Source organism: Phoca vitulina, unplaced genomic scaffold, assembly GCF_004348235.1.
Source record: "Phoca vitulina isolate PV1807 unplaced genomic scaffold, GSC_HSeal_1.0 scaffold12, whole genome shotgun sequence".
Classification (NCBI taxonomy): domain Eukaryota; kingdom Metazoa; phylum Chordata; class Mammalia; order Carnivora; family Phocidae; genus Phoca; species Phoca vitulina.
Window position 1 is genome coordinate 26,712,984 of NW_022589715.1, and position 13,987 is coordinate 26,726,970.

General features: G+C 41.9%; 1 protein-coding gene across 1 annotated transcript in view; it reads left to right on the forward strand.

The window, feature by feature from the left end:
- Positions 1-7,116: 7,116 nt before the first annotated feature.
- The window catches only part of GFPT1 (glutamine--fructose-6-phosphate transaminase 1), a 53,134-nt gene continuing 46,263 nt past the window's right edge, over positions 7,117-13,987 (forward strand). Inside the window, exon 1 of the mRNA XM_032410813.1 lies at positions 7,117-7,306. Within this exon, the coding sequence (XP_032266704.1) occupies positions 7,300-7,306 (7 nt within the window). The 5' untranslated portion in view covers positions 7,117-7,299. The remainder of the gene's footprint in view (positions 7,307-13,987) is intronic.

Genomic DNA, 13,987 nt, shown 5'->3' on the forward strand with positions numbered 1-13,987 from the left:
TAATGTCAAGGCTAGGACAGTCAACTTGAAATCATGATGAAAAGCCAGTCCACTGAGAATGGCAAAGAAGAAGGAAACAAGGCCTGGATCCTTGAGGACATTTTTGACTTTTGAGCTAGCCCGGGAACCACCCATTTTCAGAGTATCATGTGAGATAAGAGGTTTCCTTGTTTTGAACAACTACTGTTGGCGGGTACTGTCACTTGAAGCTGATTGCCTTCTAACAAAGAGCCTTGGTAAATCATGGAGGAGTTGGTACATTAATTTTACTGCTTTTTTTATTTGTGGCAGATGGTGCCAAATACCAATCTTAAAATGAACACAATATATTTTTAAATTAATTGAGCCACTTTTTTGATCAAAAGTTAATTTAGAAGGTGTAGTTTAATCAGGTAAAAGTTTTTACTTTTGAATTTTTAAATTATACTTTATTTTCTCCTATACGGTCCACAAAAAAGGGAAGTAATCATTCACATTAAGTTGTGTTTGGTAAAAACAAAAATTAGTCCTCCAAAATGTATAAAATCTTGCAAGTATTATTGGAAAACCCTTTATAAACATGGGACATTTGAAACTAAGATTATTGGCCAAGAGTCAGCCAAACACTTGGAGGATTTTTTGCTAATGAGAATTAGGATAAAGCGCTATCCAGAATGACAAGGAGTAAAATATTTAAAAATAGCAAACTTTCATTGGCATTCACTATGTGACAAACACTATTATAAGCACCTTACATTTATGAAGTCATTTAACCCTATGAGATCGGTAACTGTTACTGTCCCCATGAGGCACAGGGAGAAGTACATTTTCCATTGCCATACAACTTCAGTGGAAAAGCCAGGAATATGAACCCTGGCATTCTGGCTGCAGACCCTATATTTTGTCTTAAGGGGATTAGACCCACATACCCCTCCTGAGTATTCTTACCTGATGGGGGAGAGCCTTCCTTGCCTTCATAGGTGCTGCTTTCTAGTGGGCCAAAGTCTTCCATCTTTTATTTGCTCCTGACTCTAATGAGCCAAAGCAGTGGTATGCGCATATGTGTCCTTCCCCCCACCACCACCACCCTTTTTCCAGCAGTAGGAAGCTAGCTGCTCTTCAGTCCAGTGGAAATTTATATCTTTTTGGGAAAACCCAGCTTTATACTCCATTTCCCCACAACAGAGTTATCTATGCAATCTTGACAGGGTTCTTGTAGGCTATGCAGAAATGCCTTTGTATCACCTGAAAGAAACTAGGAAATAGTATTTTTTTTTTTTTCCTGTCACCTTACATTTCTAGTGATCTTTCAACTCTAGGCAGCTCCATGAGTGGTCTGCTTTCATTCCAGCTCTGATCACATCCTACAGAACAGAAATAGTAGATAGGACCAGTTAATCTCATGGTTTCCTATTTGTGGACAATTTCTAGGCAGTAGAGTGAGTTTCCTTCTAGCAGAGCTAGAAAACTCTGCCCCAGGTTCTGCCTACTGGGAAAAGTTGGAGGCACCGCAGAGAGGAATGTAGGGGAATATCCTAATTCTAGTGGGAGTCCGCATCCTTTGTTCCTAAGCTTGAGGTTTCCTGGTGGGGCAGTCAAGGCTGTGTTCATCTGATGTAGTGGGCATCTTTTGTTTGTGTCTTCCAGGTGTCCCTTCATTTTTTAGCAACACCTTCCCCTTTCCTTTGAGGAAAAGGAGTCTACGTGGTGCTGGGGGAACTTGCTGGCTCTCTTGTTGGCTCTGTGTGCCTCTGGTGACTCCATGTGGTGCTGGTCGAATTGTCTAATCACAGTGTCCTGCCTTCTGCCACACGAATGAGTGGGGCATAGGAGTCTGCATTGGACCCATCCGAATCCTTGCCTAGAATATGAAAAGTGAGGATGTAGGAATAGCCTCTCTCCCCTTGGACTGCAAACTATAAAGATGTGATTGAGAGGTGTTTGAGGGTCATTTCCCTGTGCATAAGGTCAGGGGGAGAGAATCAAAGGGAGTTCTGACAATACCGTTTGTGTCCCTGGATACAGGTGTGCCTGAAGCTGTACCCCTGTCCTTTCCAATGACATTAGCCAATAAATCCCCTCTTTAGCTACTTTGAGTGGATTTCTATTCTTTGTCATTAAAAGCTCTATCCTTTAGAAATTTAAAACAAATTCATATATTCAACATTGAGAAAATCAGTAAGATCAACATTAAGTAGATGTATTAAAGTTCTCCAGAGAAACAAAATGAATTGTATCTATCTATTTATCTCTCTAAGTATTTATTTCAAGGAATTGGCTCATGTAATTATGGAGGCTGGCAAGTCTGAAATTTTCAGGGTGGACTGTCAGACTGGACACAAGGGAAGAGCCAATGTTGCAGTTGAAGTCCAAAGGCTGACTGCTGCCTAATTCCTTCTTGCTCCAGGGAGGTCAGTCTTATGTTCTATTCAGGTCTTCAACTGATTGCGTGAGGCCCACCTGCATTATAAAGAGCAATATGCTTTACTCAAAGTCCACTGGTTTAAATATTAATCTCATCCAAAGTACACTAACATCCAGAATAGTGTTTGACCAAATATCTGGGCACTGTGGCTCAGCCAAGTTGATATATAAAATTAACCATTATAGAGGGCAGAGTTTGCTTTTATCATCGACTTATTTCTGATTCCTTCTTCCATATCTTGGCCACTTCTTTCTGCATTATCATACTCAATTCCACATGCCCTTATGTTGTCCCTTTTTTGACCAGTGTCATCAACCAAGGTGATCTGTCCAGATCTGCCTTCTTTCTGATTTCAGAATCAACTTCATCCGCATCAAAACTCTCATTTCCTCAGTGACCTTTTCATACCTGGTATCCAAATGAAAATTAACTCTATATGTAGTGTCACTGTAAAGTGTTAATAGAAGATAATGACTTACTGTAGACCTCCTGGGGGAAGGCAAGGTGCTCTGCCTCAAATATAGAAATACAGATAAGAGTTTAGGCAATGTGATAGGTAAGGAGTGGAGGTAATTTTGGACAAAGGAACTTTGTGGTCCCCTTCTAATCCCATTTTGTGATTAGTTCTCTATAGTCATGCCCTATTTAACATAGGGTTACCTTTTTAATGCTCCCTTTCAAAAAAGAGCACATGCAAAGATGAAAAAGCATCGTAGTCCATTCTTAGGGAACTAGTTCAATATAGCTAGACCATAAGATGCTTGCTTGAGTAGAGTAGTGGGAAATGATGCTGATAGAACCGGCAGGAATGAAATCCTGGGTAACTGTGTGTGTGTACATAGGAGTCTGGACTTAATCCTGCAGCTGAAGGGTACCCACTGAATTGGAAGCAGGGAGAAACAATCAGATTTGTGTTTTTGAAAGGTCATTTTGGTGTGAAGGTGTATAGGATGAATGGGGATGGTGGTAGAACCAGAGGGGTTCACTGAAGGGGTCTTGCTGAGGCCCTGACTGGTGCCTTTTATTCTTGTGTTCATTTCTTCCATCTCATAGGCCTTAGTAGCTCCATCTGTTTCTTCTTCCTTTGATACTTACCACCATCTTCTCTGCCCACTGGGGTACATTTCTCCACAAGACTCCCTAAAAATTGGGACATTTGTATCCCTGCTCCCCATATTCTTGTTATGCACAGGCCTTTCTTTTTTTAATTGAAATATAACGGACATATATTAGTTTCAGGTGTACAACAGAATGATGGGGTATATGTATATATTGCATAACAATCACCACAATAAGTCTTGTTTACACTCATCACCAAACATAGTTACAATTTTTTTCTTATGATAAAAACTTTTTAAGATCTACTCTCTTAGCAACTTTCAAATATACAATGAAGTATTATTAACTATAGTTACCATCCTGTTCATTACATTCCCCAGACCTGTAACTGGAAGTTTGTATCTAGGCATTTTTTATTATAATAATTTTATTGCTATTTGTTATTGGAATTCAGGTAAGGGATAACAAAAATCACAAACATGAGGACATTTAAAAATCTTTTTTTTTTTTTTAAGATTCTATCCATTTATTTGAGAGAGACAGAAAGAGTGTGTGCGGTGCACACCCAAGTGGGGCGAGGGGCAGTGGGAGAGAATCTTTTTTTTTTTTTTAAAGATTTTATTTATTTGACAGAGAGAGACAGAGCGAGAGGGGGAACACAAGCAGGGGGAGTGGGAGAGGGAGAAGCAGGCTTCCCGCTGAGCAGGGAGCCCGATGCGGGGCTCGATCCCAGAACTCTGGGATCATGACCTGAGCCGAAGGCAGACGCTTAACGACTGAGCCACCCAGGCGCCCCAGTGGGAGAGAATCTTTAAGTAGACTACCCCATGAGTGGGGAGTCCCACATGGGGCTTGATCCCACAACCCATGAGATCACAACCTGAGCCGAAACCAAGAGTCTGAGGCTCAACTGACTGAGGCACCCAGGTGCCATCCCCCTGCCCCCCATTTAAAAATTTTATAAAGCTATTTTAATTACAGTTCCTTTTTTTTTAGAAATGGCAGCTGGAAACCCTAATGGCCTTCTGCCCATCAGGCTGTATGGCATGGAGGAGACTGAGAGCCATCAGGTTTAACAGGACAAATCTATGAACAGAGAAATGGACTTAAAGAGATGATGACACCATCCTTACCATCATTCCTTTTTTTTTTTTTTAAAGCTTAGTTAGTTCAGAACTTTTGATGAGGAGAGAAAATCCTTTCCATTTCTTCAGATGTTTGAATTAGACCCAGATGTCCCCTTTCCTTTACAGATCATTTATTTTATTCTCCAGCCCCTATTCCCAAAGGTCCAGCTAAGGCAAAGCTCTATAGAGATGGGGGTCAGACAAACAGAATTCTTTCATATTAGTGTCTTGACTGGAGCATAGTTATAAAGGGCTCTTTGTTGCATTGGGTTGGTAAAATATTGACTTTCAAAGTTTCTCTCAACCTCCTCCTTGCCATACATCCTGCTGGGCAGAAGGCCATCGGGCTTCTAGTTGGTATATCTAAAAAAATATGGAACCCACAGTATTATTAACTATAATCACCAAGGAGTCAAAGTGTGATTCCAATGTTTGAACAACACCTTTGTGCACTGCTAGCAAACCTGATGATGCCATAAAGAAAGTGTCAGCAGTAGCACCAAAGTTCTCACGCTCAAACTAAAATACCATTGAACCCCTTGCTTTTCTCCTCTCTTTGTTACCTTGACTCCTTGGCAATATCACTGCAGTCTTACTAGAAACTCTTAGATGAGGGTTCTGAGGCCAAGATGTACATTCACAGTCTCTTGCCTCTTGAATTAAGAAATGTGTTGTCTATTAACAAACAGCTCACTGTTTTTTTAACTTTGCTCTGGGGTCATTTAGGGGCTCAAGGGCCTGAAATATTAAAGGGCTCTTAGGTGATAAATACTTCTATTAGTTAAATGTAACATTTTTCTAGCCTCTCTTTGAGGCAAGTAATAAAAAGGCATTTATTTTTTCCCTCTAAGAAAATCTGAAAAGCCCTTCCTTCGTTCACTTGATCATATAACCAGTCATAGGAAGTCAATTCCACTAAGATAATATGGCTTTTTTCACTCCCTCAAAAACTTTTTAAAAAATATTTTATTCTTTTATATTAGTAGTACTAATAAAATTCTTTTAATTAGTAGTACTCTCTACCCCCCATGTGGGGCTCAAACCCATAACCTTGAGATCAAGAGTCGCATGCTTCACTGACTGAGCCAGCCAGGTGCCACAAAAACATTTTGATCCGTTATTTTGTGCTAGGGTTTATACTAGGTGTTAGGTATGCAAAGGCTTGTTCTAGCCTCAAGAAACAGCCTAGGAGGGAAATACACACACACACACACACACACACACACACACACACACAATGTCAGAAGTATATTGATTTAAAGGGGGCAGGTCAAAGAATGAGAGCTTAATCCATGTCCTTAAGTCTGTCTACGGAGAAAAAAATAGGTTTTCCCCAATGGGGTGGGGATTCCACGAAAAGTAACTAATGTGTACAAAATATTTGAGAATGTTGGCGCAGTAGGGAAACGGTGTAGCATTGTTGGAGTGTAAAGGGCTGGAAGGTGGGGTAGGAAGACAGCAATCGTGTGAGGTAAGCCCAGATAACTAGGGTCAGAAGTCCATGCCGTGTTCTGTATGCCAATGAAGTTTTTATTTGATCCTAATCTAGAGCCATTAATAGTTATGATAACCATCTACATTTGACTAAAGATACCATTTAAATCTTCCTAGAGCAAATGCTTGGATAATAAATTCTCAGAAACATCATCTCTCTCTGATTAAGTCTCTCTTGGCAGGAGTGGTGCATTAATTCACAGAATGAATCGTCAGTGAGTCAAATGTAAGGCTGTCAAATCTGGGCAATTCCTAGTCTTCTCAGGTGGGCCATCAGAAGTCCGGGCCAGAAGTTTCACAAGCCCAGGAGCACAGTGTTGTATCGTTGAGCTTTACCTTCCCCCCACCCCCGAATCCGCTCTGCCAAAATCTGGGGGTTAGGGAGGCAATGAATGGGAGTGGGGTGGGGTGCGGAGGGCGTTTAGAGGCCAAGCATATTACACAGAGCTTAAGTCCGGAACTGAATTGCCTGTCACCAGAAAGACTGGACGAACCTGAACAGCGCTTTACATCAAGAATTTTGGTTCCTTTCCTCCCTACGTCATTCAGTTTTCTTTGCAATTTTTCTTCAGCCTTATGTCCCTTTCCAGCCTGACTTGTTTATTTGTTCCCCAGAACCCCCTTTTCAGGCCTCCCTCTTTCTTCCCCCTTTCTCCGCCGCTTCGTAGCCTGGGGCCTTGGGTTGCATTGGGCGCGTGCTCCAATGCTATTTGCTTTGCTGACAATTCCATCCTCCTCTTTCCTTAACGTTCCGTCTTTCCCTGCCAGCCGCCGAGTTTCTTCCTCCCCCACGGCGTGGTTCCTCCAGCTGCTCGCCCGGGGGCCGGGCGGCTCCAGGAACCCCAAGCGGATGCGACCGCTGGCTGCTGCCACGTCTCCGCCGCCAGCAGGCCAGCGCCTGCGTGGGCTCGAGGGCGGGGCGGGGCGGTGCGGGGAGGCGGGAGCTGCGCGTGAGCGGCGCGGATGCGGCCCAATGGGATCCGCGGGAGGCGGCGGCGGCGGCGCGGTGCGCGCCGAGGGGCGGGGCCCGTCGGCAGTTGCTGGCGAGCCCGGGAGGCCGAGAAGGCTGTCGTTGCTTCGGCCGTCGCATCCCCGAGGGAGTCGTGTTGGTTTGCCCCGGGCCCCCAAGCTCGCCGATCGCCCCCGAGGCTCGTGTGTGCTCTTCCGACCTCACCAGCCGTTCGCCGCTCGCCCGCGGACCGTGCCTTCTGCATCATGTGCGGTAAGGGGGCTGCGGGCGGGGGGCGTGTTGCGGGGCGGTGCTGGGGTGCGGTGCGGGCGCCGCCGAGGCCGGAGGCGCTGGCGGGAGCCGGAGTGTGAGGGTGTGAAGTCTGGGTGCTGGGTGCGGAGGCCGGCCTCTGCGAACGGGATGGGGGTGGTGGACCTAGGAGGGCACCTGAGAGGAGGGCGGGCTCTAGAGTGGATCTGGGGGGCCAAAGGGGGCGGTTTTTCGCGGAGAAGGGAACCAAAATGTAGATAGATGTCTTGGAAAAGGAGAGAGGGCCGAGGGAACTGAGGTGTGGAGCGGTTTGCCTTCAAGAGTCCGTCAGGTGAGTGAGGCAACCTGTGGAACATCAGGTGAGATCGCTTGAACTTATCTTCCTTTCTTCTAGGTTTTATCTTTTTAAAAAATACTTATTTTTAGTTGCTTTCTTTCGGGCGGGCCCAATAGAAACAGAACTATATACGGCTAGAATTACAGTGGCATTCCACATAATCTTACTTCCTGCCACCCCGTCTCAACAGAAACCATTGCTAATCAATAACTTGGTGAATGGGCTTAGACCTAATCCTGTGGTGGAAGAGGCCCGAAAGTGACCGTAACATGCGTTATCACGTGCACGTGCACCCATTTAAAACACCTATGAACAGTGTTGGTCCACATTTAATAAATGTTTTACCAAGAGCAGTTAGAACATATGTCCTTTTATTCCATGTTTCGGGACTTAGTAGTTTTAATATTCCCTAAAACTGTTAGTAAAGGGGATTGTCAGAATTATATCTGAAATGATTGATAAACTCCAAAATAGGTATTTACTTGGCCATTGTCGGTGGAAAGTATTCCTGCGCTTTTATTGAAATTTACAACTAACCTTACAGCTGGAAGAAGGAACGTTTTTTTAAGGGAAGTAGGATTGTAATAGAATTGAAGCTATCTGGGAAACTTACTCTTCACAGCCTTTTGCAAGAATATCCTGGCGGGAGGTGGCTTGTACTCATTAGTGTATATTTTTCTTGTATTTAACTTTATGATAATTTCAGCTTCTGAAAATGAGGAGCAGGTTTAAATTTAGAGTAGCTTAAAAAAAACACTCAAAACAGAAACATCTATAAATAGTTTCTGAAATTATTAGATTAGAGCTGACTTTGGAATCAGTTATACTTTTGCTGTGCCCAGTTAGTAGAGTGGTTTTGAAAAACATTATTTAGGTTGTAGCTGCGAAGTAGTGAATTTGCAAACTGGTTAATCCCCAAGATGCTTCATTTGGTAATTAACTTTTCCTGAATGATGAGGTGTGTGCCTAGTTAAGTACGTGGCTTTCTGGTTGCGGGTCATTTCCTCTTCTTCTTCATCTTGTTTCAGGAAAAAAAAAAAAAGTACCATAAAAGAAAAAATCAGATTTGCTTTAGAAAGGTTCAGATAAGGGTGAGGCTTTGGGGTGGAGACTAGATAAGTAGGAGTTTTCACGCAGCCAACATCAACTGCTGAGGAAACACACCAGTTATAAAGAAATAGTATTTGAAACATTTCCAAGGTCCTGCTTTTAACCCAGAACAGAGTTTTGCATGATTCCAGGAATAGAGTTCAGAATTTATTTCCTCTTTAATGTAAATTCTGAAACTTAACTGTTAGAAGAATGACTTATTTCTTTTCTTTTTTTTTTAAGATTTTATTTATTTGACAGAGACACAGCGAGAGAGGGAACACAAGCAGGGGGAGTGGGAGGGGTGAAGCAGGGAGTGGGAGGGGTGAAGCAGGCTCCCCGCTGAGCAGGGAGCCTGATGCGGGGCTCGATTCCAGGACCCCGGGATCATGACCTGAGCCGAAGGCAGACGCTTAATGACTGAGCCACCCAGGCGCCCCTGACTTAATTTATTTTCTTCCCATATCTCAATCATTGAAATAAAATTTCTAGGCAGAGGAAGTGAGTGGGAATGAGATTAGATAGGATAATTTAGAGGTTTACCTTCTTTTTCATTTTAATTTAATTCCAGTGTAGTTAACACAGTGTTACATTAGTTTCAGGTGTACAGTGTAGTGATTGAAGGATTCCATACCTCACTCAGGGATCATCATGGACAAGTGCCCTCCTTAATCTCCATCACCTATATCACCCATCCCGGACCCATAGAAGTTTACCTTCTGATTACCTGCTGCCTATTCCAAGTTTTTCTAAAAGATTATTTTGTTTCAACACTGTACAGTGTTGAAGCAGAAGAATGAAGGCAGAAAATTCTGTGATATGCTTTTTCCAATCAGATATACTGATAAAACTGTCATAATGTTTACCAGCTTATGTTGGGATGTTAATAGTGTTAATCAGGAAAAAAAAAGATTCTGCAGTCAAGTAAATTTGGGAAGCAATAGATTAAACAGTGTTGAAATGGCTTTTTTTTTTTTTTGGAAGGTTTCTTGGAACCTTTAGTGGGCTAATAAGTGTTGTAAATCTCCCAGAGAAGAATAGTGTGCCTGTTTTCCAAATTTATTTTATCTTCCTCTTATTCTTGGTTCTTTAGAATACACTTTGTCCTTTTTTGTTTGTACTACCTTTTGTTTTGGTGAGAGAATGGCAAGTCACTTAAGCTACCCACAGCTTTTAACAGATTGTACTGTTGTGGTTTTTTTTGTTTTTTGTTTTTTTTTTAATAAATGTAGGGTTATACCGTTCTTTTTTTCTTTTGATTTTTTTTATTACTCAAAACTGCATTTTTAAATTTAGCTTTCTGACTCTGTGCTTGTTCCTTCAACACGTTCAAAACACTGTTCTCCTCAGTAAGCCCAGCATGCCTGATCCAGTCACTGACACAACACACATGGAATCACCGCAGTCTCTGCTGATGTGTTTTTTCCGTCTTAGACAACCTCATAAGAACTGTAAGTCTCACAGCACAAACGCCTCGAAAGTTGGCCTGGGCACATGCCACATGTGGATTTTGGTGCTTTTCCAACCTCCTTGGTATAAAGGTAAACAGTTCTATTACCAGGGGTTTGGGACAGCCTAGTTTTGTTAGAGGCTGTATTTTGGACAGCCTGTGATGGTATGTCAAACATGGGACCATTCTTGGGGCGCCTGGGTGGCTCAGTCGTTAAGCGTCTGCCTTCGTCTCGGGTCATGATCCCAGGGTCCTGGGATCGAGCCCCGCATCGGGCTCCCTGCTCTGCGGGAAGCCTGCTTCTCCCTCTCCCACTCCCCCTGCTTGTGTTCCCTCTCTGGCTGTGTCTCTGTCAAATAAATAAATAAAATCTTTAAAAAAAAACAAAACAAAACAAAAAAACATGGGACCATTCTGAATGCCTCTAGACATTGTCCCTGGAAGAGCGGGTATACGCTCTGATCCAATGGTGTATATAAATGGAATTTTTGTAAATGGAGCCATATTTAAAAGCAGTAAGGGAGCTTATAATTTAAAAGTATCCTGAAATGAATCCTTAAAAAGATTTTTGTAATAATACTATCTAATAGCTTTGGAGGTAATTGAGGGATGCTGAGGCTGGCTACTAGGATAAATCGTAAAACCAATTCTGTTAACATATCCTTGGAAATCATACTGGATATAAAGTAGTTGTGAAAGAAAATAATTTATTGCTTAATAAGTATTTCCTCAATTGTGTTCCCTGTAAAGAGAGAAGTTAATAGGTGCTGGTTATGAGCAATAGAAGGTGGGAAAGAGTTTTATAACAGAAGTGTGGGAAATTCTGCTTTTGGAGATTCACAATTAACAAGATTAAAGTTTCTAGAAAGTTCTACAAATAAACCTGTTAACTTTAACTCAGTATTTCTTAAACCTTTAATTATGGAACATTTCACCTTATCCCTATTTAGCATCCTGCAAAATAGTGTTCTCTTTCTGTGGTTTAGGAATTTTTTTTTTTTTTATGTTAAGAGTATGTTTAATTTTATAAAGGAATTTTTGACTGTACATTTCAAGTACCTAGAAAGCATTAGAAGATATTTGAAGTGATGGCTTTATATAGTTGGTGCTTTGTCCTTCGGAGAGATGACTAACATAAGGGAATTGCCTTCAAGGAATTGCTGTCTGGTTGAAGGAAACAGTGAATACGCAGGTGCAACACAAGGCATGCAACAGGTGTGAGTGTTAGTAGGCATTTCTTGTTCATTGTTCATTGCCATGTTATGGTCTACAAGTGGGTTGAATAGAAATTCAGAGACTAGTTAGGGGAGGAATGTTCCAGGTAATGGGGCAGTACCTTTTTTTTTTTTTTTTTTTTTTTTTTTAAGTAATCTCTACACCCAGTGTGGGGCTCGAACTTAATAATGCCAAGATCAAGAGTCGCATGCCCTGTGGACTGAGGCAGCCAGGCGCCCCAGCAGCAGTACTCTTAGGTTGAGGAATAGTGCCAGCTGGTAGAGAATTAGTGCACTGTGAGAGATATCATTGGTGGCATTTACCCAGCAGTGAATGGAGGCAGAAATAGGTTGAGAACTGTTGCCATGGGGTTTGAAAGAAGAAGTAAACATTCCAGGAAAAGGGGCCAAAGAGCAGTGATTAGAGGCAGAAGAGTTCCAAAGTAGTGTATTGACTTGGACAGAATCTACAGAAGTAGAAGATCATTCATGTTTAATATTGCAGAGAGAAATTAATTGCATTTGGCTGTAAAGAAATGATTAGAGAAGTTGAATATATGAAGGCAGAGGAACCTGAGTTTGTGTTGAGGAGGAGGGCATGCATACCAGCAGAGGAGGGAGTATTGTGGAACTGAGGTCCCCTGATAGAGTTGAAAAGTTGAGTTCTAGAGCTGTGGTTCTTGACCTATAAGCTGTGAAGTTATTATTGGTTTTCACTGATTGATTCATACTCTAAGCATTGTCTGTAAAGTTGTACAGAAGTTGTTCTGGATCACTGGATAATTAAAAATTCAACCCACTATTGTGTAGGATCCTCAAAATATTTTGATGTAATAAAAGGTTCTGTTTTTAGACAGTTGAGGAATCGCTTATCAAGAGTTACAGGTAGGAGAGACTGGCTTCAAGGAATAGTGTGTGAGAAATATTTCTCTATTTCGAGCTCATAGTGAAGGATAAGGCACCCTGGAGTGGGTTTGCCTAGAGGGAGGGGCCTGTGCCTTAGCTGTTCCAGTGGTGTCTGGTGAGCTCTTTTCGGCCCTTGACAATCCAGGGGAGAGGGTTGTGGATCTCTCACCAGGCTGTATCTGTATCCACAGCGTGTCTCCAGGGTGAACAGCCTCTGGCATGTTGGAACACTGTAGGGAGGGTGAGAGGGTATATACTGTTAAGATGAAGATGAAAGCTTCAATTCTGTGAGAATCTGCCAGAAATTGAGAAACTGGGAAGAGAGAAATGGAGTAGTCTAGATTCTAGTTTTAGAATAATATCTGGGGAAGTTTGAAAGTTGGACAAGCAGTGAATTAATAGGATTGGCCAGCAGTTGGGAGGGCCCATACAAAAGTGGGCCTGAAATGGATGGATGGACTTGAACTGGATGGACTCTGATGTAGGCCTGCTCAGGGACTCGGGAGTAAGAGCATGGTGGGCCCAGAGGAGCTGACTTGTGAGGATGCTGGAAAGTTGTGGTCTGATGGGATTGGTTAGATGGAAGTGGGAAAGATGGAGTGTTTGAAGGGTTGTGAGCAGGAAGTGCATGTTTTTTCTCAGGAAAGAGGATGCCGTAGGTAGGCTGTGAGGGAGTGTGTAATTAGAGATGTCAGGGTTTGAACAGTGCTTTGAGTTCCAGAGTGTTAAATGTGCAAGAGAGAAGTGTTACGGAGTTCCTTCCAGTGGCAATGTGTATTTACAACAAAGTAGGGGACACTTGAACCAGCATTTATAAATAGGGAAAAGATTTTAAATAATTAAAAAACACTAATAATTGAAATTCCTCATTGTGTCACTCTAAATGTTATAACTTTTTCTTGGTGTTTTTAGGATTGTAGATAACATAATCTCAATATTTCCTCTTTTTAAAGGAACCTTGTGTGTAGGATATGCCTCCATGATTAGAGTATTGAATATGTTTTATGATAAGCATCAAGTTTTGATGTGTATACGTTTAATTGCAGCATTGTTTGTATTACAAAGAGTTAGAAAAACCTCAACAGGAGGGAAATGATTAGGTAAAATAAATCTATTATGGAGTAGTACGCAGCCGTTAAATAGAATAAGGTGGATGTGTATATACTGACATAAAAAGATATCCAACATTTTAAGTAAAACAATATAGATAGAGTCATCACATTTATGTGTTAAAAAAAGTGCCCTCTAAAACCATGTACATCTAGCTTTATATATGTATAGCTAAAGGACTGTACATATACGTAGGTTCATAGCTGAAGGATTGGGACAGTTTGTGTGGGATTAACAGTAGATACCTCCCTTGTATGGAGATGGAAAAAAGATAGAAAAAGGAGAAAAAGGAGATTTTCACAATTTTTTTAGAAAGATTTTATTTATTTTATTAGAGAGAGAGCACACAAGCTGGGGAGGCAGAAGGCAGAGGGAGAGGGAGAAGCAGGCTCAATCCAGAACCCTGGGATCATGACCTGAGCCACAGGCAGACACCTAACCAACTGAGCCATCCAGGTGCCCCAGATTTTCACAATTTATTCTATAGCATTTGTGTAATTTGAATCTTTAAAGATGATAATGAATGAAATAGAACTTGCATTATAAGAAAAATTTAAAAATGAAAGTTAAGTGGCATT